The sequence below is a fragment of the Eumetopias jubatus genome, unplaced genomic scaffold, assembly GCF_037043125.1.
Source record: "Eumetopias jubatus isolate StellerSeaLion01/CBP00866 unplaced genomic scaffold, mEumJub1_p1.0 scaffold_11, whole genome shotgun sequence".
Classification (NCBI taxonomy): domain Eukaryota; kingdom Metazoa; phylum Chordata; class Mammalia; order Carnivora; family Otariidae; genus Eumetopias; species Eumetopias jubatus.
This window is the reverse complement of record NW_028274817.1, coordinates 56,956,037-56,978,347: the sequence shown is the minus strand read 5'-3', so window position 1 is coordinate 56,978,347 and position 22,311 is coordinate 56,956,037. Positions and strand designations below refer to the sequence as shown.

The window sequence follows — 22,311 nt, the reverse complement described above, 5'->3', positions numbered from 1 at the left end:
GTGTTGAATCATTATATTTTACACCTGAAACTAATATTACACTGTATGTTAACTAACTGCAATTTAAATAAAAATTTTAATTTTTTTTAAAAACAGTGACACTACTATATGCCATCTCACCTCCTAGGAAGGAAGGAATATAATAAGGAAAAACAAACAGAAAATAATGAAAGGTGGAAAAGAGGGAAGGAATAAAGAGAAAGAAACTGACAACCTTCTAACAGAAAGTCTTTTTTTAAAATTTTATTTATTTGAGAGAGAGAATGAGAGAGAGAGAGAGTACGTGAGAGGGGGGAAGGTCAGAGGGAGAGGCAGACTCCCTGCTGAGCAGGGAGCCCGATGCGGGACTCGATCCCGGGACTCCAGGATCATGACCTGAGCCGAAGGCAGTCGCTTAACCAACTGAGCCACCCAGGCGCCCCTAACAGAAAGTCTTAATCACCAAAATTTTAAAAGACCCTCTCCACTGTGGAGTGTTTATTAATGTGGAGACACTACCTTTCTATTTCTTTTGTGTGTGTATTATTTTAGGTACTCTAAGAATTAAATTCAAGGCTTTGTATTGCTTAATCACATATTTAAGTTATCCATGTAAATTTATCAAAACCCCTCAATGAAAGTGTTGTTCCAAAATCACGTATTACACTTGTACTGGGATAATCACTATGAAATAACATAACTTCCTTTGTTCAGTTACTTTGTCTACTTCTAATTAGTATGAAACTAATAAATTTGGAATATATTCAAATCTCATTCTATAACCCTTCGTTGAGTAGCAACTTTGTAAAATCCATGTGTTCTGAACTATTTTGGGGCAATACAAACTACAAATACTGTCTTACTTCATATAAACATAGTTGTTCTAAGACAAAATTTGACCAATGTCAAACCAGTCTCTAAATACTGTGAACCTTTCAAATTTGATGATTCAAAAAATTGATAATTTCTTCAATTTTTCTGCATTATCTTAAATAATTTGGAGATATATGTCTAATACTGAAAGGTTAGGTGATTTGCCTAAGGAGAAAAACTTCTCAGAATATGGGTTCTAATCTCAAATCTTTTGACCTTTGTGGCCTTAAGTAAGTGATTCTCAAACTTAAGCATATATCAGAGTCCTCTGGAGGTTTGTTGCTGTCCCCTACTCCCTTAGTTTCTGATTCTGTAGTGCTAATTCCAAGTTCTCACATGATGCTGGTACTGCTTGTAAGTGTATGTCTTAAATCATTTTTGGCTTATAACAAATCTAAGAGATAAGTATTGTTATTATAATACCTATTTTACAGATGAAGAAACTGAAGTACAGAGAAAGTAAACAAGTTGCCTGACATTACACATCAAGTATGTAACAAAAGCTGAGACATAAGCCCAGGACATGAACTCTGGATCTAGAATCAGGGTACTTAAGACTAAGTCTCTATATGTTTTTGATTTTACAACGTGATACTTTGATAGAAATATTCATAAGGCATGATGAATGTACAGAAGATGAACACTTGACCAAATTAAATATTTAAGAGAGCCTTTGTAGAAAAGCTGAGTCATAGTTTATAGGTAAAATAGTACTCAAAAATGTTTAATCCATTTCAAGCATTTAGTAGCTGTTGTGACCTTAAGTTAATAACTTACTCCCTTTGGGTCTCCATTTAAAACTTTCTAGGGTTACTGTACAAATTAGACAATATAGGAAAAGTACTTAGCACAGTGTCCCTGGCACAGAGTGTACACTCAATAAATAATTGACTACTCAGAGTGAGGGGGAAGATTTTAAGGTAGTGACCTTATGCAAATGGCTGGTTGTGTGAAATAGTTTTTTGGGTAATGAGAAAAGGTGTTTATTAGAATAAAACAATGAAGAAGGTCTAACTGAAGATGGAAATCATGCATTTATAATGACTCCAATTCAAATAAATGCCTTTGTTTTCTCTAACAGTGCTCAATTCCATGGATGTAGCAGTAAAGAAGGCATTCAGTGTAGTTTTGATTTGCATTTCCCTGATGATCAGTGATGTTGAGCATCTTTTCATATGTATTTTGTTAGTTAACATGTAGTGCAACATTGGTTTCTGGAACAAAATTTAGTGATTCATCACTTACATACAACAACCAGTGCTCATCACAAGTGCCCTCTTTAATACCCATCACCCATCTAGCGCATCCCCTACCCATTTCCCTCCATCAACGCTCAGTTTGTTCTCTATTGTTAAGAGTCACTTATGGCTTGTTTCTCTCTCTCCTTTTTTTTTCTTTTCCCCCTTCCTATATGTTCATCTGTTTTCTTTATTAAATTCCAATTATGAGTGAGATAATATGGTATTTGTCTTTCTCTAACTTATTTCACTTAGCATAATACACTCTAGTTCCATCCATGTCATTGTAAATGACAAACTTTCAATCTTTTTGATGGCTGAATAATATCCCATTCTCTATCCATTCATCAGTCAATGGGCACTTAGGATCTCTCCATAGTTTGGCTATTGTTGATAATGGTGCTATAAATTTTGGGGTACATATATCCTTTGTATTCTGCCCATTTTTAATTGGATTTTTTTGTGTGTGTGTATTGAGTTTTATAAGATAACTATAGAGAGCAATCATGGTTACCAGAAGGGAGGTGGGGGGGTGTGTTAAATAGGTGATGGGGATTAAGGAGGGCACTTATGATGAGCACCGGGTGATGTATGGAAGTGTTAAATCACTATATTGTATACCTGAAACTGATATTACACTGTGTCTTAACTAATTTGAATTTAAATAAAAACTTTAAAAAAATTTAAAAAGAAGGCATTCATATATTCAATAAATATTTATTGAACACCACACTAAACTAGTCACCATGCTAAACACCAAGGAAACCAGAGTAAATAAAACAGCCCTCACAGAGCCCTCTGAATTCTAGGGGTAGTGAGTGTTATGTATTGGACAGAGTAGATAGTGGTAAAAAGAAACAACAAATAAAGCAGAGAGCTAGACTACTCAAGAATTGGGATTTTGCTAATTGGGAGGAACAATAAGATAAGAAGGTAAGGCACTTGAGGATGTTAGTAAGAGAATGGTGCAGTCATGAATATGAAAGCAAGAAAAGTTAGAGAAGATGGAGTTAAAAATGGGGAGAAAGGATTGTAATAAATGGAGAGGGAAAAGGATGGATAAGGGATTAAAGATCTTTAAGAGGTAGAAGAATCCAGGTAGTGAAGTGTGAATTAGAAAAAAAATTCTACCAACTTTCCTTTATCCTACATATTTTTCTGAATGTGTGGAGCTTTCCTAGAATTTGTCTGATAGTTGGCCATATATATGATGTGACTATGTAGTAAAAGGCAAATTTTGTAGCTTATGTAGCTTATGGAATTCACTTCAGGACATAATATGCTCTCCTCTATGCATGAGTAGTTGATAAATTGTTTATGTGTATATATTTAATACATATAATTATTATTTAGTATGTAATTATAAAATATACATATTTGATTTGTATTAATTTACAAATACTTATATAATTTACATTTAATATATTATATACAATGCAATATATATTTAAATGATACATAATATTTTTTATAATATATAACACTAAATGTATATTAAACTTTGGCCTTTGTACATTGAGCATAAATCAATGGAAGATGAATAGTAGTGTATTGACAGTGGATGATATCTTATATCATCAGTATAATATCTTATAACAAGTCATAGTATGCCGTGCGTTTTTTGAGCTCCCTGTCCAAGAGGTTGCATTTGCCATCAAAGTATGTTACAAAAGAAGGTTCACAGAATTCTTTACTGATCCTAAAAGGACTGGTGTGATCTCTTTTGATGATTTTCATGAAGTACATTAACTCTTAAAATGAGACATTTGCTCAAATATGCTCATATAGTTACCCTATTTCCCCAATAAAATACTTAAGTTTTGGGGCACCTGGCTGGCTCAGTCAGTGGAGCATGTGACTCTTGATCTTGGGGGTTGTGAGTTTGAGCCCCTTGTTGGGTGTAGAGATTACTTAAAAATAAAACCCTAAAAAAAAGAAGTACTAGAGTTTTGCTGTGAACCTAAAACTGTTCTAAAAAATAAAGTACATTAAAAAAATACCAAAGTATCACAAAATGTTTGATAGCTACAACATCGAGGCAAATGATATTATATATTTACAGTACCTTCCTCCAATTCTCTGCAAATGTTCTAATAAGCAATAATATAGATCTGTATTTTTACGGCTTAAATCCGCAAGTAACTCTCCAAAATATTTGGGGTCCAACTTTTCAGGGCCATCATCTTGAATTATCACCTGAAGAAAGTATCAAGTACGATTATAAACAACATTAAGTATTTTTAAGTTGATAGATGTTTTGATATCAAATGAGAAAAAGTTACATAACCTATTAATACAAATAACTCATTACAAATTTATCACATGAGTTAACCCACTAAATTTTCTTTACAACTGAGGTACACATTTTTCAATATGAGAGGAATTTAAAGGAAAAGCAACATTACAATAACATTTTCAATTTTATTTCACTAATCTAAATGATCTAATGAATGTAAAACCTGAATAATTTATATAAAAATTCTTGATATATATATATATATACATAAATAAAAGAGTAAAACAAGTGAATCAAAATCTCTAAATTGCCCATTATCACCACATGGCTTACTCTTCTGTTCCCTGTTGGAAAAGAACATGTTAATTATTTGAATTATACTGACATTAAAGAATTAATTTTATTTGGACTTGCCTCTTCTCAGTGGAAGGCAGTGTAATTTATTAACATATATTAAAGTTAGATTAAATTAACCTTCTCAATTCAATATGTTTTTATGTATTTCTTCTTATATTCCCTCCAGTTATTATTGGACTGAATATCTAGTCAATCTGACATAGGAAAGAGAAGCTAAGGGCCAAATGTAGAAAATTCATAGACTTCAAAAACATTTGAAATTCTAAATACAAATTACTATGAACAGTGTCCTAAATAAGACATATTCTATTGGCTTCATATAACTTGGTACCAATCTTTTCAAAAATGTCGACCACCTTGTCTTCCATCTCCAAACACTAACTGGAGGTTAATAACTTATATTGCATTCCATACTACCTTTGATATTGCATGTGGGACCAAAGGTGTCCTATAAATGCATTTATTCATAAGCATATATATGATAAATAGACTTCATATTTGACCACTAATACTTCCTTTTCAACTTGTCCTCTGAATGCAGACCCTAAAAATCATGCATGCTAAGGCAAATGGAAGATTTGCAAATATTGCAAAGTAAGCAAAGATGAGTTTTCATAACCATGTCTGTGATATGGTAAGTCATTTATAAAATACAGATAAATTGGGGTGCCTGGGTGGCACAGTCATTTAAGTGTCTAACTCTTGGTTTCAGCTCAGGTCATGATCTCAGGGTCATGAGATCAAGCCCCATGTTGGGCTCCACCCTTGGGGCAGAGTCTGCTTGAGATTCTCTCTCCTTCTCCATTTTGCCCTCCCACTCATGCTCACTCTCTCTCTCTCTCTAAAATAAATAAATCTTTAAAAAATACAGATAAATAGAAAATGCCATATTAAAAGTACAGTATAGTATCTTCATGTTTTCATTAAGATATATATATATTTCACATTTTTGAAAGTCTTGATGAATACACCACAATGTTATCTTGTCCATGTACCCTTTGAAGTTGATTTCTTAGATAAATAATGACTGCCTCCTAAAGAGAGTAAAGTCTCCTATATAAAGGCATAAGTAGATAACCCGGTAAACTCAATATCATCACATAATGTGTTTACATGTCATAAATTACTAACTTGTGTATATTCAATATAAAACATTCAAATGTTAACACATAGCAGCACTTTCTATTTCCCAACATTTTCTCTGTTCCAACCACAGTGGATTTCACTGTTCAGGGCAGACATCATGTTATTCCTGTCTCTAGTCTTTACTCACATTTTTCACTCCTTGGAATACTCTCTCTCCCTCTTGTTGTGTATCCAAATCTTGCCCACACTTTGAACACCATCTCAAGATTTAATACCACCATGAAAACTGAAAGTACACCAGCCAACAAGCTAATTCAACTTAGCTTTCTGTGCTCCATTATATTAAACTGTTTTCATATTATTTTAAATGTGTAAATCTTGTTCTCTCAGAATCCTCTCCCTTCCCTGAAGAAATAAACTCTAGAGTAAAGAATGAGGGGCACTGTGTGGCTCGGTCAATTAAGCATTTGACTCTCAGTTTTGGCTCAAGTCATGATCTCAGGGTCATAAGATGGAGCCCAGTCATCGGGCTCCATGCTCAGTACAGAGTCTGCTTAAGATTCTTTCCCTCTCCCTTTTCCCCTCCCCCAATCTTGCTCTCTAAAATAAATAAATAAATAAATAAATAGATAGATAGATAGATAGATAGATAAATCTATCTTTTAAATATAATGAGTTATATTTTTTTAGTCTCCAAAACATTTATTTAGGGAATGAAAATGCATAAAATTAAATGAAATAACTTTCAGGAACAATATTTCATTCCATTTAGGCCATGAAATTTTTAAGAAAAAAGTTGTTTGGAAATTTGTCACATCATCTGAGGGTGAATTAATAGCAGAATGTCAAGTTTGCTAAACCAAAATTTTAAGGGAATGAAAAACTCAAAATATACAACATTCACAATAAACATATTTAGCCCAAACATAATGAGGTATATAGAGAATATGAAGAAAATAAAGGGTTAGAGTGACTGCCCAAACTTCTTTTTTTTTCTCAAGATTTTATTTATTTATTTGAGAGAGATAGAATGAGAGTTAGAGAGCACAAGAGGGAAGAGGGTCAGAGGGAGAAGCAGACTCCCTGCCGAGCAGGGAGCCCGATGTGGGACTCGATCCCGGGACTCCAGGATCATGACCTGAGCCGAAGGCAGTTGCTTAACCAACTGAGCCACCCAGGCGCCCCTGACTGCCCAAACTTCTAAACAAGATTTTACAAGAATTCTTTAGGAAAGAATTCCTTTTAGATTTGTGTTAATGACACTAAAAATTGAGACAAAATTCTGGTTGAAATAATTGTTAGATTACATTTTTAGTAGTTGAACTCAGAGGGTATATGAAATTTGCAAAAACTGTGAATCCCAAGCAAAAATTCTTTTTAGAAAACATGTTTCTAAAAACCTTTTCCATGAATTATAATCTGCAGGGCACAGAACAGTAAGTGATATTATTAAATATGTTACTTCTGCATCTTGTACATCAGACATTTGGACAGAAATATTTTTAAGTATGACAGTAGAGTAAATTGATGAATTTAACGGTTTCTGATTTACTTGTGTACTTTGCTGGGTCTCACAGCAAACAATACAGTGTATCTGATTGGAAAAATACTAGGACAAAAAGCCCATTTTTAACACGTGCTATAGAACTGTCATTGACAAGGGAACAAACACAATGAAGGCCATGATTAAGTCAGAAATTGCAAGCATGTTCTATTAGTTGTGTGTATGGAAAGTAAATGTAGCTAAACATAATTTAAAGAATAACTGGCTCTAAGTGGGAACATAGTAGGCTGGCTGATCATCCTTCAACCAAAGACAAATTTTATGGCATATAAGAGATTTTAGAACTATTTTATCAGGATATTCAAGCAAAACATGATAGCACTCAAACATGTTAAAAAGGCTGACTGAGCACACGAAAATAGTTTATTTGCAGAAAGCTGCTAAAGAAATCACCATGTATGCCAAGAGTGCAAGTATTTTTTACATGATACCTGCTGTAAAGATCCTATCGTTCTACTCCAGAAAAGATGCTAAATTATTGTGCATGTGATATAAGCTTAGAAGCAGATGAAAATTCAGGGGTAATTTTGTTGTCTGGAAAACCAAACACATTGCTCCACTGTCACATTTTAAACCCAAGGTTTAAAAAGTGACAGATTTTTCTTAAGTGATAGTATAAAATAGCAAATAAAGAAAATAACAGAATGTTTTAGTTTGTGGGACTGTTTTTATAAATTTTAACTACTGATCCAATCTTCAATCCAGAAACTCAAGAGGAGAGTGCTCTTTCAGTTACTATCAAAGAGAAAAGTTTAATAACTTACTGTAAGACCATCAGTGGTACCCTATACTACAGCTAGGTAAAAACATGTTTTTCTTCATCAGTCTTACTTGAGAGAGAACATCTATCTAGTACTGCAAAATGTAGTGTAGTAACCACAAAAGCAAGTTAGGCTCAGACTGAAGTTATTGTTTCTATGTTATAATAATATTGAAGGTGTAATAATAATTTATGATTTTAAACAAATGAAGATTTATTCTTATTTCTTAGACGTTAGTTCTATGATGAGAATACTCATCTTAGATCTTGACTAAATAGTGACTTTAACAACTGCCATTAAGCAGTTAACCAAAATGTGTATTAGCTGCATTCTAAACTCTACAGGAAAGCTATATGGAGAAAGTTTGTTTTCCTAGTAGCCAAATATATCCAATATGAAAAGAAATTAAAATCAAATTACAAATAAATAGCAATTTTAATAACAAGGATTAACATTTATCACTGTTGAGACTGGCAATAATTTCTAAATCATAATAATCCATACAAGGAAATGGATAAGGATATGATAAGATGGCCATTCTCGTATGATGCCGATATTTTTTAAAGGCAATTTAATGGTCCATATCGAGTATCTGTATCAAAAGTTATATAGTTTGGAACCAGTAATTTCTAGGAGTCTACTCTACACATACCTCAGAGTTGTAGACAAAAATGTACAAGATTATTATGTTTGCATTATTTACAGAAGCAAAAATAAATGAACAAAAGAACAATGGTTAAATCTATGATGAAATATTTAGTGCCTATAAAAAATTATGTTTTGAAAAGTGTGTGCATATGTTTATATATAAAAGTTATAATGACTTCATTAATAAATTAATCACATTACTTTTTGGTGATGGGATTGTGTTGTTTTCCTATAGTTTATTTTTTTAACTTAATTTTATTTTATTATGTTATGTTAGTCACCATACATCATTAGTTTTTTATTATGTTATGTTAATCACCATACATTACATCATTAGTTTTTGATGTAGTGTTCCATGATTCACTGTTTGCATATAATACCCAGTGCTCCATTCAGTACGTGCCCTCTTTAATACCCATCACCAGGCTAACCCATCCCCCCACCCCCCTCCCCTCTAGAACCCTCAGTTTTCATTAGTTTTTCATGTAGTGATCCACGATTTATTGTTTTAATATAACTCCCAGTGCTCCATGCAGCACGTGCCCTCGTTAATACCCATCACCGGGCTAACCCGTCCCCCCTCCCCCCTCCCCTCTAAAACCCTCAGTTTGTTTCTTGGAGTCCATAGTCTCTCATGGTTCATCTCCCCCTCCCATTCCCCCCTTCATTTTTCCCTTCCTTCTCCTAATGTCCTCCATGCTATTCCTTATGTTCGACAAATAAGTGAAACCATATGACAATTAACTTTCTCTGCTTGACTTATTTCACTTAGCATAATCTCTTCCAGTCCCATCCATGTTGATGTAAAAGTTGGGTATTCAAACTTTCTGATGGCTGAGTTATATTCCATTGTATATATGGACCACATCTTCTTTATCCATTCATCTGTTGAAGGGCATCTCGGCTCTTTCCACGGTTTGGCTATTGCAGACATTGCTGCTAGGAACATTGGGGTGCATATGACCCTTCTTTGCACTACATCTGTATCTTTAGGGTAAATACTCACACAGTAGTGCAATTGCTGGGTCATAGGGTAGCTCTATTTTTAATTTTTTGAGGAACCTCCACACTGTTTTCCAAAGTGGCTATACCAACTTGCATTCTCACCAACAGTGTGAGAGGGTTCCCCTTTCTCCACAACCTCTCCAACATTTGTTGTTTCTTGCCTTGTCAATTTTTGCCATTCTAACTGGTATAAGGTGGTATCTTAATGTGGTTTTGATTTGAATTTCCCTGATGGCTAATGATGATGAACATTTTTTTCATGTGTCTGTTAACCATTTGTATGTCTTCTTTGGAGAAGTGTCTGTTCATATCTTCTGCCCATTCTTTGACTTGATTATTTGTTTTTTAGATGTTGAGTTTGAGAAGTTCTTTTTTGATCTTGGAAATCAGTGCTTTGTCTGTAGTGTCATTTGCAAATATCTTCTCCCATTCTGTGGGTTGCCTCTTTGTTTTGTTGACTCTTTCCTTTGCTGTGCAGAAGCTTTTAATCTTGATGAAGTCCCAAAAGTTTATTTTTGCTTTTGTTTCACTAGCCTATGGTGATGTATCTTGAAAGAAGTTGCTGTGGCCAATGTCAAAGAGGTTACTGCGTATGTTCCCCTCTAGGATTTTGATGGATTCCTGACTCACATTGAGGTCTTTCAACCATTCTGAGTTTATCTTTGTGTATGGTGTTAGAGAATGGTCGAGTTTCATTCTTCTGTATATAGCTGTCCAATTTTCCCAGCACCAATTATTGAAGAGACCGCCTTTTTTTCATTGCATATTTTTTCCTGCTTTGTTGAAGATTATTTAACCATAGAGTTGAGGGTCCATATCTGGGCTCTCTATTCTATTCCATTGGTCTATAGTTTATGCTTATGTGTATAGTTCCAAATTTTTCACAAAGAACATGTATAGATATAACTCACTTCAATGAACAGAGAAATAAAGTGAGGATTGTGAACGACAGTAAGTCTATCTCCTGCTTTGTGTTCATCTCTCCTCACAAAAGTGTATAGATGATGGTAGGCGGAACTACTGGTTTTCACATTAGAAGTTATTTATACCAAAGATACAAATGTAGGGATCCGAAGGGGTACATGCACCCCGATGTTTATAGCAGCAATGTCCACAATAACCAAACTATGGAAAGAGCCAAGATGTCCATCGACAGAGAAATGGATAAAGAAGATGTGGTATATATACACAGTGGAATATTATGCAGCCATGAAAAGGAATGAAATCTTGCTATTTGCAACGACGTGGATGGAACTGGAGCGTGTTATGCTGAGCGAAATAAGTCAATCAGAGAAAGACATGTATCATATGACCTAAGTGATATGAGGAATTCTTAATCTCAGGAAACAAACTGAGGGTTGCTGGAGTGGCGGGGGTGGGAGGCATGGGTGGCTGGGTGATAGACATTGGGGAGTGTATGTGCTATGGGGAGCACTGTGAATTGTGCAAGACTGTTGAATCACAGATCTGTAACTCTGAAACAAATAATACATTATATGTTTAAAAAAAAAGAAGATAGCAGGAAGGGAAGAATGAAGGGGGGAAATCGGAGGGGGAGATGAACCATGAGAGACGATGGACTCTGAGAAACAAACTGAGGGTTCTAGAGGGGAGGGGGGTGGGAGGATGGGTTAGCCTGGTGATGGGTATTAAAAAGGGCATGTTCTGGGTGCCTGGGTGGCTCAGATGGTTAAGTGTCTGCCTTTGGCTCAAGTCATGATCCCAGGGTCCTGGGATCGAGTCCCGCATCGGGCTCCCTGCTCCTTGGGAGCCTGCTTCTCCCTCTGCTTCTCTCTCTCTCTCTCCCTCTCTCTCTCTCCTCCTCTGTCTCTCATGAATAAATAAATAAAATCTTAAAAAAAAAGGGCACGTTCTGCATGGAGCACTGGGTGTTATACGCAAACAATGAATCATGGAACACTACATCAAAAACTAATGATGTAATGTATGGTGATTAACATAACATAATAATAAAGAAAAAGAAGTTCTCTTTGGATCAAGGTTCTCAAAAAGAGCTGGAGGTGGTGGTGGTAGACTTGTAATTTTGGCAGATCTCTCTTTTCCCACAAGCAGTGCTTCCTTTTGAGCTGTTATATGCCGCTTTTTTTTTTATAATTAGTTCTTCTTTTTAATTTTTCTGTAATTTCAGAGACTCTTTATGCCTCATTTCTGCTTTTCTTCTTCTTTCTGCTGTTTGCCGTGCCAGAGCATTCAAATCAGTTTCATTTTCTTTGGTCTGTTGGTGTCCTTCTCCCATCCTTCTTAAACCTGCCAAATACAGTTTTTCCAAGTTCTTTATTTTCTGAGTTTGTGATTCTTTCCATTCTGTCCTTAGTTCCTCTGCCAAACAGTTAATTGCTGATTTCTCCTCTGTTTTATATCTTCTCTTATCTGCAAAGCAATATCCCTTTCTTGTTCTCGAACCTAGCAACCTTAGCTTTCATTATCTTTCATAATCTTCCTTTACAATGTAAGCTGCATGGAGCACTGGATGTTATACGCAAACAATGAATCATGGAATGCTACATCAAAAACTAATGATGTAATGTATGGTGATTAACATAACATAATTAAAAAATAAAATAAAATAAAATGTAGGCTTCCTCATTAAGACTCAATCTCAGCTTGCCAGCATTCACTACCTTTCTTTTCATCTCGGGATACTTTAAATATACAAGTTCTGAGAACCAGGATCCCAGAGTCAGAAACCACAACTCAGACAGTGAAGGCTCCTGAGCCGGCGGCCCACCAGCTTCCCGACAGCCCTTTATGCGCCTGAGGGGTAACCGTCGCTGAGCTCCTGTCACTCTGAGTCATACTTTTTGATATATCCCATAGTGTTTAGCACAATATTGGTTGAAAACTCTATTAGTTAATTGCTCAGTAAATACTTGTTGATTTGAAAGAAGTCATCTACCTACCTGGTTAGAGGTGATCCTAAATGCTAGCTGATTCTGGAAAGATTTTTTTTTACAGGTTTCTCAAACAAGCTGACCAAGAATGGTTAAAGCCAAAAAGAGCATAGATAGCACTTCCTCAAGAATGCCATGGTGATCCCTTACATTCTCTTCCTAAATGCAGGTTAAGTCTTAGTGCAGCAACTAAACTGAATTCCTTGCAGAGCTAGAGACTGACATTTGAGTTTTACCTAGATTTCTAGATCTTGGCAGTCAGCTCCTTAATGGTAGACCCCTCTCAGGAAATGAAGATCAAAATTAAGTAACTGTTTATTCAAAATAATCAAAAGAATACATTTGAGGGCACCTGGGTGGCTCAGTTGTTAAGCGCCTGCCTTCGGCTCAGGTCATGATCCCAGGGTCCTGGAATCGAGCCCCGCGTCGGGCTCCCTACTCCGCGGGGAGCCTGCTTCTCCCTCTCCCACTCCCCCTGCTTGTGTTCCCTCTCTCGCTGTGTCTCTCTCTGTCAAATAAATAAAATCTTAAAAAAAAAGAATACATTTGATTTCAAGTTTTACACATGCATTTCTCTTGTATGAAGCATCTATATATTTACCAAACTGGGAGTGGCTTAAAAACATGGTTTCCGATACGATTTTAAAACTCAAGGTTAACTGGATATGGGGAAAATCTAGCTGTCATGTCAGTGTCATTCTATGATCTTAAGGTTATTTCATTGCTGTTGCTGACTGGATAGATAACCCCTTCCTGCCTCACCTCTCTATGTATGTCCCTTCCAAAACTGTAACTTTCCCAAGTACAAGAGGGCATTTTGTTAGCCAATAAATTCAAGTGCTGAGCTCCCATTAGAATCTTCAAACAACTAATTTGATATGTTTAGTATTTTGCATATTTGTCTCTTAACTTCTTATAATCCCCGGTGAAATATAATGCTGTAAAAATCATTTTTCCTTCCAATGTGATTCATTTGAGAGAGTAATTTCATGATTTCAAACTGTCTTAAAATATATCTTTCTTATTTTTGCACAAATATTCTTCTGTCATTGCATCACACACTAGTAGACCTTTTAGGTACATAATTCTTTGCCTACATGAATCTTGAGTGCCATTAGTAAAACTTTGGATCATGTGATTTCTAGGTGGTGGATTTAGGCACCCAAATAAAGAATCACAGAGTCCAGGGTAAGGAATGATTTATATCAACATTTTATCTGTGTTTATAACTATAAAGAGGTGCTAAAAGTTACAAGGGAAAGTGATTTTATTTTGAGAAATAATAATAACTAACATTTATTAAGTCTTTACTATGTGCCAGACACTGTGCTATGAACTCTACATAAATATTAAGTGAGGTAATGCTTTCTTAAAACCACTACATAATATTGCCTCCCCAGATGACCTTTATATTTGTCTTTGAGCTACTTTGGAATTACACTCTCCCTAACTGCATTATTTTGGAGTTTAGTTAGGCTAGGACTTAACAGTAAGAATTTGATTTTATTAGTGTGAAACTATGCAAAATATGTCTGAATTTTGGTAATAAATTTTAATCAGCTAGAGAAAAGGTAAGAGTATTAGACTTGAAGAAGGGGTTTTTTGGCAAAAAATATGTCAAGATGGAAAAGCAGGAAGCAAAATATCACTCCTTTGTGTGTATATTTCTTCTCAGTTTTGTACAGTCCACAGTTTACATTAACATTTGAGTAATACTCAGTAAAAACCAAAACCCAGTTGGTTTCAAAATTTGGAGGGAGAGGACAGACGGAAGTCAGATTCTCATATACTATTAAGTCTTTTACAGGACTATGCTTAACAATAAGTTGAAATTTCCAAACCGTAAACTGTGATGTGCTAGTTAGAAATATTTTCTATTACTAAATCTCAGGTCCTCGGAGCTCCTCAGCATTATTGGAATTGTTTTAATGTATGTTGTGACATATCTTTTAGAGTTGGCTCAAATCTATGTTCTCATTGCTTTGAAAAGGCCAAGATAAGGAGCCTCCAAAGAAAATATGAATATTTTGGGTGGGAATAATGGTAGTTCTAATGGATGGAGGTTTTCTCTGTGACAAATATTGAATTGATAGGATACTTGAGATAAAAGTATACCCATAACTACTCATCTGCCTGATGAATGAGAGCTGTCTTAAATGTCAATCTTAGATAATAGCTTTAGTTTTTCACATATAAACAGGGCAGGAATACAAGCTATGCTGAAGAATAGTTGTTCCCAGTTGTATCCCACATGTATACAACATGTGATATTTCTCCAAAAAATTGCAAAAATCATTAAAGATTCTTTAGCATGCATCAATCAAGTACCTTCAATCAGATCATTATTTGACTATAGTAATGGTGGGCAGTCTAACTTTTTGTGTCTGATTTCATGTAAAAAAAAAAAAAAACCTTTGATTAGAATTTCTGCACAAATCCAAGGCAAGGCAACAATAGTTAGGAGTGAAACCAGAGGCAACTTAGTGTTTATTTTTCAGAAAATCTGTAGAAAGAAAGTACCTTATAAGGGGAAACCATGGGCCTCACCTTACTCCTGCCTTGGAATTTTTTGTCCTGGTTCCAGTTTGGGGTTTTGTTTATTATTTATAGTCTATGATATTCCAGGAGTGGAATTTTCTTGCTAGCATCTACATTATATAAATTTTGATTTTCAAAAATGATACTTTTGACCATATTTACAAAGTTCAGTGGTAGTGATTATAGAGCCCCTGCAGATAGTAGACATATAATGGATTTCAGCCGAGCCATCTATATTTTCTTGCCTGGTGCCTCTCAAGCTCAATGACACACATTTGTGAGAATGCTGCTCAGAAGTAGGGATAGTTTGTGATCAAGGCATAAATCACAATGCAGTAGTACAGGGTACCGGCTTAATTAAATTTATTTCCAATGGGTAACTGGCTTAAGTGTGTACATTTTTCACTTATTTAGAAGGGTTGCTTAGCAGATTATAAAGTGCTTTAAATGTCATGTTATATAAAAGTGGTTATGCATAAGTGTCTAACCCTCCAAAAGGTCATGAACACCTTAAGTAACAAGATCTGCTGTGTTTAAACCTTACTGAGTAGTAACTTTTTGCTACATGATAATGGAAAACGTCAATATGAATAAAAGGTTGCAATGTATAGATTTTATCCTGCAAAGCTCATAATGATATAATGACACTTATAGATAAATAATGTTACTGCTTCATTAATTTTTCTTTGACTTGGGACATTTAATAGCTGTCAGACAAATTGAAGCCATAGTTAATCCTGGTGAAATTAAATGTATTTTAGGTACATCATTTAGCTAACAAGGTAAAAAACATAATTGGTCTCTTCCTATGTTGGACCACAAGAAGAAACACTAGAAGGATAAAAAGTGTCAAAATTTTAGGTTCTGAAAATACTCACTTCTATTTTAATCTCCATAGATATTTTAATAAGGAAATTTGCATTATAGAGTTTTCAATAAATGTTAACACTGAATTGAATGTATTATACAACAATCACAGTTCTAAATGAAGACTTTACTCATAACAGCAGTTCTGTACTTGAAATAAAAGCCTAATTTAATTTTCTGTGTGAGTAAACACAGGCAGCAAAATGTTGCGATGAGAAAGAATGGAAATTGAAGCCAAAAGTAGAGCTCCCACTTCAAAGTTGGAGGTTAAGTATATTGCTTACCTCAACTTCAACTGTAAAATATAGGTAATTTAGTACCTTTTTTATAAAATCACTGGAGAGATCACATTTTTTGGCAAATTGTCAAACCATCATACAAATTAATGGTTTTATTTAACTTAAGGCAAATGGACAATTGGCTATTGGAATAGCAATAGAAGTAGAAGACACTTGTAAATTTTCTACAAAACTCTCAAGCTGCCTGAGAGTAGAGACACTGTCTTTATATCTTTTTTTAATTCCACCATCTAGCATAGTACCTGAATATAGTAGATGCTATGTAAACCCTTGTTGCAAGTAAATAGTAAGAAAGTTGTTTGTAATAAAGGATGAAATTGGCGCTAAATATTAAGGATGATAGATGGAAAAGCAGTAGCTGGAAGAGGTGCTTTAACAAAGCACACTGAACATGGACTTTAGTGAAACCTAATCAAGGTTGTCCTTGCTCCTTTTGGGTGTGTGTGTGTACATTTTGACATTATTTTATAAAATAAGATGATTTCTTCACTCCCAACAAAGTGAAAAAAAAAGTAGGTGGTTTGGATTATCATTTTATAATGAATACAGGTGATTGAATTTATAACATTTTGTGAAAGCTTACATTATTCTTTCTGACTAAAAAATAAAATGTTTAATATTTTCCTATAATACAAGTGACTATCAAGAATTCATGAAGCTTTTTCTCACAGACAATGGAAACTTTGTCACTAATCAGGTTTCCCCGCCCCTCTTTTTTCCCTATTGTTTCAAGGAAGCTCAGAGTGATGTTTTTTGCCCAGTTTTACTAATGACATAAAACTCTGTGGCCTGCATGTCTCTGTACTCTCTTTTCCTTCTGGTTGTATTGCTCCATTATATTTACACTGTCCCTGACATCTTTTTCTATTATATTACCTCTTATTTTTCTCTTAAGCTACTTGAAATTCTTTTTTTCCCTTTTTGTAATGAAGTAGGATATATACACGAATGTGTATTTTTAATACATAAATTCTCAGTAACATCTTTGTTGCTATCTTTTTCTCCTTCCCATTTCTCTGTCATTTCTATATCCTGACATTCTTTAGTATATAATTTATTCAAGAAATGGAACCACATCTTTATGTAAGGTAAGCCATTGGAGGAACTTATTACACATACGCAGCAACTCTTTTAATGTAATTTATCTTATATTCTAACTTTCCTTTCTTAAACCAAAGGCTAAAATCTATACCCCCAAGCCACATGCAGGACTTAAAAGATCTCAGTGGCATTATTCTTTTCATTCATTCAGCACATGTTTATTGAAAATTTACTAAGCACTGTCTTAAGTTACACTTTTAAGTGCTACTGGAAAATATCCATAAGATACTATCTTCTATTTCAAAGGCTTTATGGTCTTTTAGAAGAGCTAAGATATGTACCTAAACAACTTTAATGTAGGGAATAGATTGACCAATTAGTAAGGGCTATAAAAAGAGTCACAGATCAAATACTAAGGGAGATATAAGAAGGAAACCTAACTTTCAGCTATATGAGGGAGGTTATACATAGGAAGAATCTTCAGACTATGACAACTGATTAGGTTTGGAGTTGCAAAGGAGACGGAAAGTAAAAATAACGTTAAATTCTAACCCTTGTGATTAGAGTAGTGGAAATAATAATATAAATAGGGGACATAGAATGAAAAACTCTTATGGAGTCATTTGGAGGTGACTGTGGAATAACCAAGTAGAAATGTCAACTAGTCCATTAAAATGATGAATTAAAGCTGAGGAAGAAAGTTTTGGGAATTGTCCATGTAAAGATAATCATGTGCAGGTATCCATATAAATGTTGCAGAAGTTAAGATTTTATATCCTATAGTCAAGGGAGAGGGGATAGAGAAAGGAGAAGGAAACCATGGATGGGTCCTTGGGGAAGATCACTTGATGAAAGAATGAAGAGGAGCCTAAGAACAAGCATTAGAAGCAGCAATATAGTATAATGGGAGGAAAAAAATATTAAGAATAGAATGGATCAACAATGTCACATGTTGTAGAACTGGAATAAGATAAGAACAAAGAAAAGGAAATGGAATTTGCAACATGGAGGTCAATAAAAGCAATTTTAGGAGTATGTTGAAACTAGAATCTGTTTTTCAAAGTGTTACGGAATGTGTGGGTACTGAGAAAATGGCCATAGTGCGCATGCTTTCCTCCTTCAGGAATTTTGCAGGTTGAAGGGAATGAAAATATAAGTCAGCAGAATAGTAGGGTTACTTAAGGGAGTCACTTTAAAAACAAGGTTAAATTCTTAATTCTTGAAAATCAAAAGAATCAGAAGTTTGCTGAAAATGCAGAGAAAATTTTCAGTGAAGTGGGGCATTGAAGGAGTTTTCATAGTGAACTCTAATTGTGGTCCCTGGACCAATACTATTAGGATAATTAGGGAACTTGGAAATGCAAATAATCCAGACCCAACAATTGTTATTTAAACAAGCCCTCCAATTGATTCTGGTACACAATAAAATTTAAGTTTCACTGGCCATTCTCAGTAGAAGGTAAAACCACCCACAGAGAGGGAGAAAACGTCAGTGGAACCCAGAATATGAGGAGGGAAGGAAAGATAAGAATTAGATATTGATGACTGTGGTAGTAAGCCAATTAGAACGAATTAAAAGGAATGTCTAGCTACAGAGGGGGTCCAGCAAGATAGAGACAATCTTTTCTAGACTAAATTGGCCTAGCTTGTGGGACTTTCTCTAGCTCACAAAGAAGTCAAAATCTAGGGGCAGAGAAAGTGAATGGTAGCCTACCCAAAGTAAGGGATTAGCAAAATGACGACAGTAATCAGAGAAAACAACACAAATTTTAAGGGTTTCTAGCAAAAGCATTGTTAAATTGGATAACAGTGGAGTCCAGCCTGGCTTGGAACTGAGGGCTGAAGAGCTTGATGAGGGTGAAGTTCAGTAGAAATGAAGGAGTAGGAGATTAAGTAAGAAAGTGATGATAAGAAAAACAGACATTAAACAGTTTCAAGTGATGAGGTTCAAGAAGTAGCCAAAGTCTGTGAGGGCTGAAGATGTAGTGGAAACGAAGGAATTGAGGATGATAAAGAACCATGAGGACAGAGTGTGGGGAATATCACTGATATGAATGATGAAGTTCTCTTAGATGAGTCCAGGGCAGAAGTCAGTGGGAAGTGGAGAGAAGATTGTAAACCTACCAATGAAACAGTCAAAATATGGGGAGAGTAACTAGGTCAATAGATAGTGACAATTCAAGCCAAAACATGCTATATGTGGTTTGCAGGGTTTTAGAGAGAGGAGATGGTTGATCAAAAACAAAAAGAAAAACAAAAACAAAAACAAAAACAAAAGCAAAACCATCTGAGTGTATAAAATTGTGTTGAGAAAAGAATTAGCAATGGATATATAAAAAACAAAACAAAAATGAAAAAATTAGGGAATTATTAACACCTGCAAAAAAATAGTTGTATTAATAAAAGAAACAAAATAGTACACAAATTGGTTCAGCAGTAAATAATATTTTCATAGCATTAATAATATAAACACTGAATACTGGTTTAGCCAAAAAATGGGGATTTAACTATATTTGGATGATGGAAGGGATGGAAACAGATGGATGGGAGATTCATAGAACTAAAACCTTATGTACTTGGAATTATCAACAGATAGTATTCAACATTGATACATCAAGAAATAGCATAAGAATTTTCATACTATTTAGCTGTATGGAGGTAAATTCCAGAAGAAAAAGCTGAGTTGAAAATAGGTGCTTCTGGGGAATGGATGTGCATGAAAAGGATTGGGATAATGAATTACTAAAATATGCCTTTTAGTACTATTTGAATGTTTAAGCTATATACATGCATTACTTTGATTTAAAAGAATAAAAACTGTTTTTTGAAAGTAACAATTCTTGTTTGCCACAAAACAGAGTTTAAAAAGACACCAGTGCAGGAAGTAGCAGGAGACAGATAAGGGTGGAGTTTGGAAAAGATGGACCCAGAACAGATATGGATTAAATTTTTGGAAGGGATAAGCATGGGATAGAGGTTTGCACAAAATAATTCCTCATTTTCAACAATGGGGATGAAGAAGGCAAGAAATATGAAGAGGTACTTTAACCACATTTTAATGAGAGAGGAAGCAGACAGAACTGCTGAGTTTATTAAGCGAACCAGACCAGAGATCCCATCATTAGTGAATGACTTATGTTAAATAAAATTTGTAGTAAGTTTCCTGTATACTTGCCAGAAAAAGCACCTGACACTAAGATGTCTTGATGTTGACAAAAATTTAATTTTCAAATGATGAGAGGAAAGCATCACAAGTTGGAGTATTTTCATTTGCAATAACACTATCCAAGTGAACAGGACTATTGCTTTTACAACTTCCCATGACTCAAAAAGATTTCTTGGCAGCTTCAAGCCAAGTGGAAAAGAGTTGCACATATAACATACATAGTTTAGTTTTTCTTATAAACACCACCTGTATGACAACTTGTAAAATGAGTTCAGCTGAGCTTTTCCTTGTCATTAGCATATGTATCTGTTTCTTGCTAATGTCAGGGAAATGACCACAATGCATTATTCTTAATGTCCCCAGGGAAGGAAATGTGATTGCCAAAAAAAAAAAAAAATGTAATTGCTGATGTTTTGAATTTGAAGCCGAAATGATGATGTTTCATGGAAAACATACCTAAATTAGTTTTATAAAAATATTTTGAAGCCAGGTTTTCGGATACTTGATTTTTAAAAATATTTTAATGACTTTTGCTTGGTGGAAAGAATTTTAAAGATGATTTAGTTTCATTTAAAAATATCATTACATGAGCACTGGGTGTTATATGTAAGTGATGAATCACGAAATTCTACTCCTGAAACTAATACTACACTATATGTTAACTATCTGAATTTAAATAAAAACTTGAAACAAACAAAAATCATCTTAAAAATGTAAAAAAATTAAAAAACAAAAATATCATCACAATGGGAACCAATTTCTTCTATTGATGTTTTGAAGGATTTGGAGCCTGGGGTTGGAAAACAAAGAAGGCACAGAATCGAACATTTATTTGAGCATCTACTATGTACTTGGCTCTAAGCAGAGTACTTTACATATTTTATTTATTTAACACAATAGATGGGGAAAGTGAGGTTCAGTTAAGTCAATTACTTCAGTCTAGTTAGGTCAGTTACCTAAGATCATGCAACTCAGCAGAATCAGCTTTTATAAACCGAAATAATTGAATTGAAAGTCTATGCTCTTTTTTTTTAAAGATTTTATTTATTTATTTGAGAGAGAGAGAATGAGAGATAGAGAGCACGAGAGGGAAGAGGGTCAGAGGGAGAAGCAGACTCCCCGCTGAGCAGGGAGCCCGATGCGGGACCCGATCCCGGGACTCCAGGATCATGACCTGAGCCGAAGGCAGTCGCTTAACCAACTGAGCCACCCAGGCGCCCTTAATTGACTGTGCCACCCAGGTGCCCCTCACCTTATGTTTTGTTTTTGTTTTTTTTTTTACATATTCACCTCCATGTTTATTGCAGCATTACTTACAATAACAAAGATACAGAAATAAGCTAAGTGTCCACCGATGGATGAATGGACAAGGAAGATGTGGTACATACACACAATGACACATTATTCAGCCATAAAAAGAGAAAGACATCTTGGCATTTGCAACAACACAGATGGACCTTGAGGGCAAAATGCTGGTTGAAGTAAGTCAGAGTAAGGCAAATACCATATGATCCCATTCATATATGGAATCTAAAATAACAAAACCCAAAAAGCCAAGTTCATAGAGTGAAGAGATTGGTGGAGATGTAGGGGTGAAGGTGAGTGAAATAGGTGAAAGGGTCAAAAAGTACAGACTTTCAATCATAAAATAAATGAGTCACGGGATGTAATATACAGCATGGTGACTACAGTTAATAATACTATATTACATATGTGCAAGTTGATAAGAGAATAGATCTTA

General features: G+C 34.8%; 1 protein-coding gene across 1 annotated transcript in view; it reads right to left on the bottom strand.

The window, feature by feature from the left end:
- POF1B (POF1B actin binding protein) overlaps positions 1–22,311 on the bottom strand; it is a 99,558-nt gene that overhangs the window by 39,873 nt on the left and 37,374 nt on the right. The window contains exon 6 of the mRNA XM_028101512.1: positions 4,156–4,286. Within this exon, the coding sequence (XP_027957313.1) occupies positions 4,156–4,286 (131 nt within the window). The remainder of the gene's footprint in view (positions 1–4,155; positions 4,287–22,311) is intronic.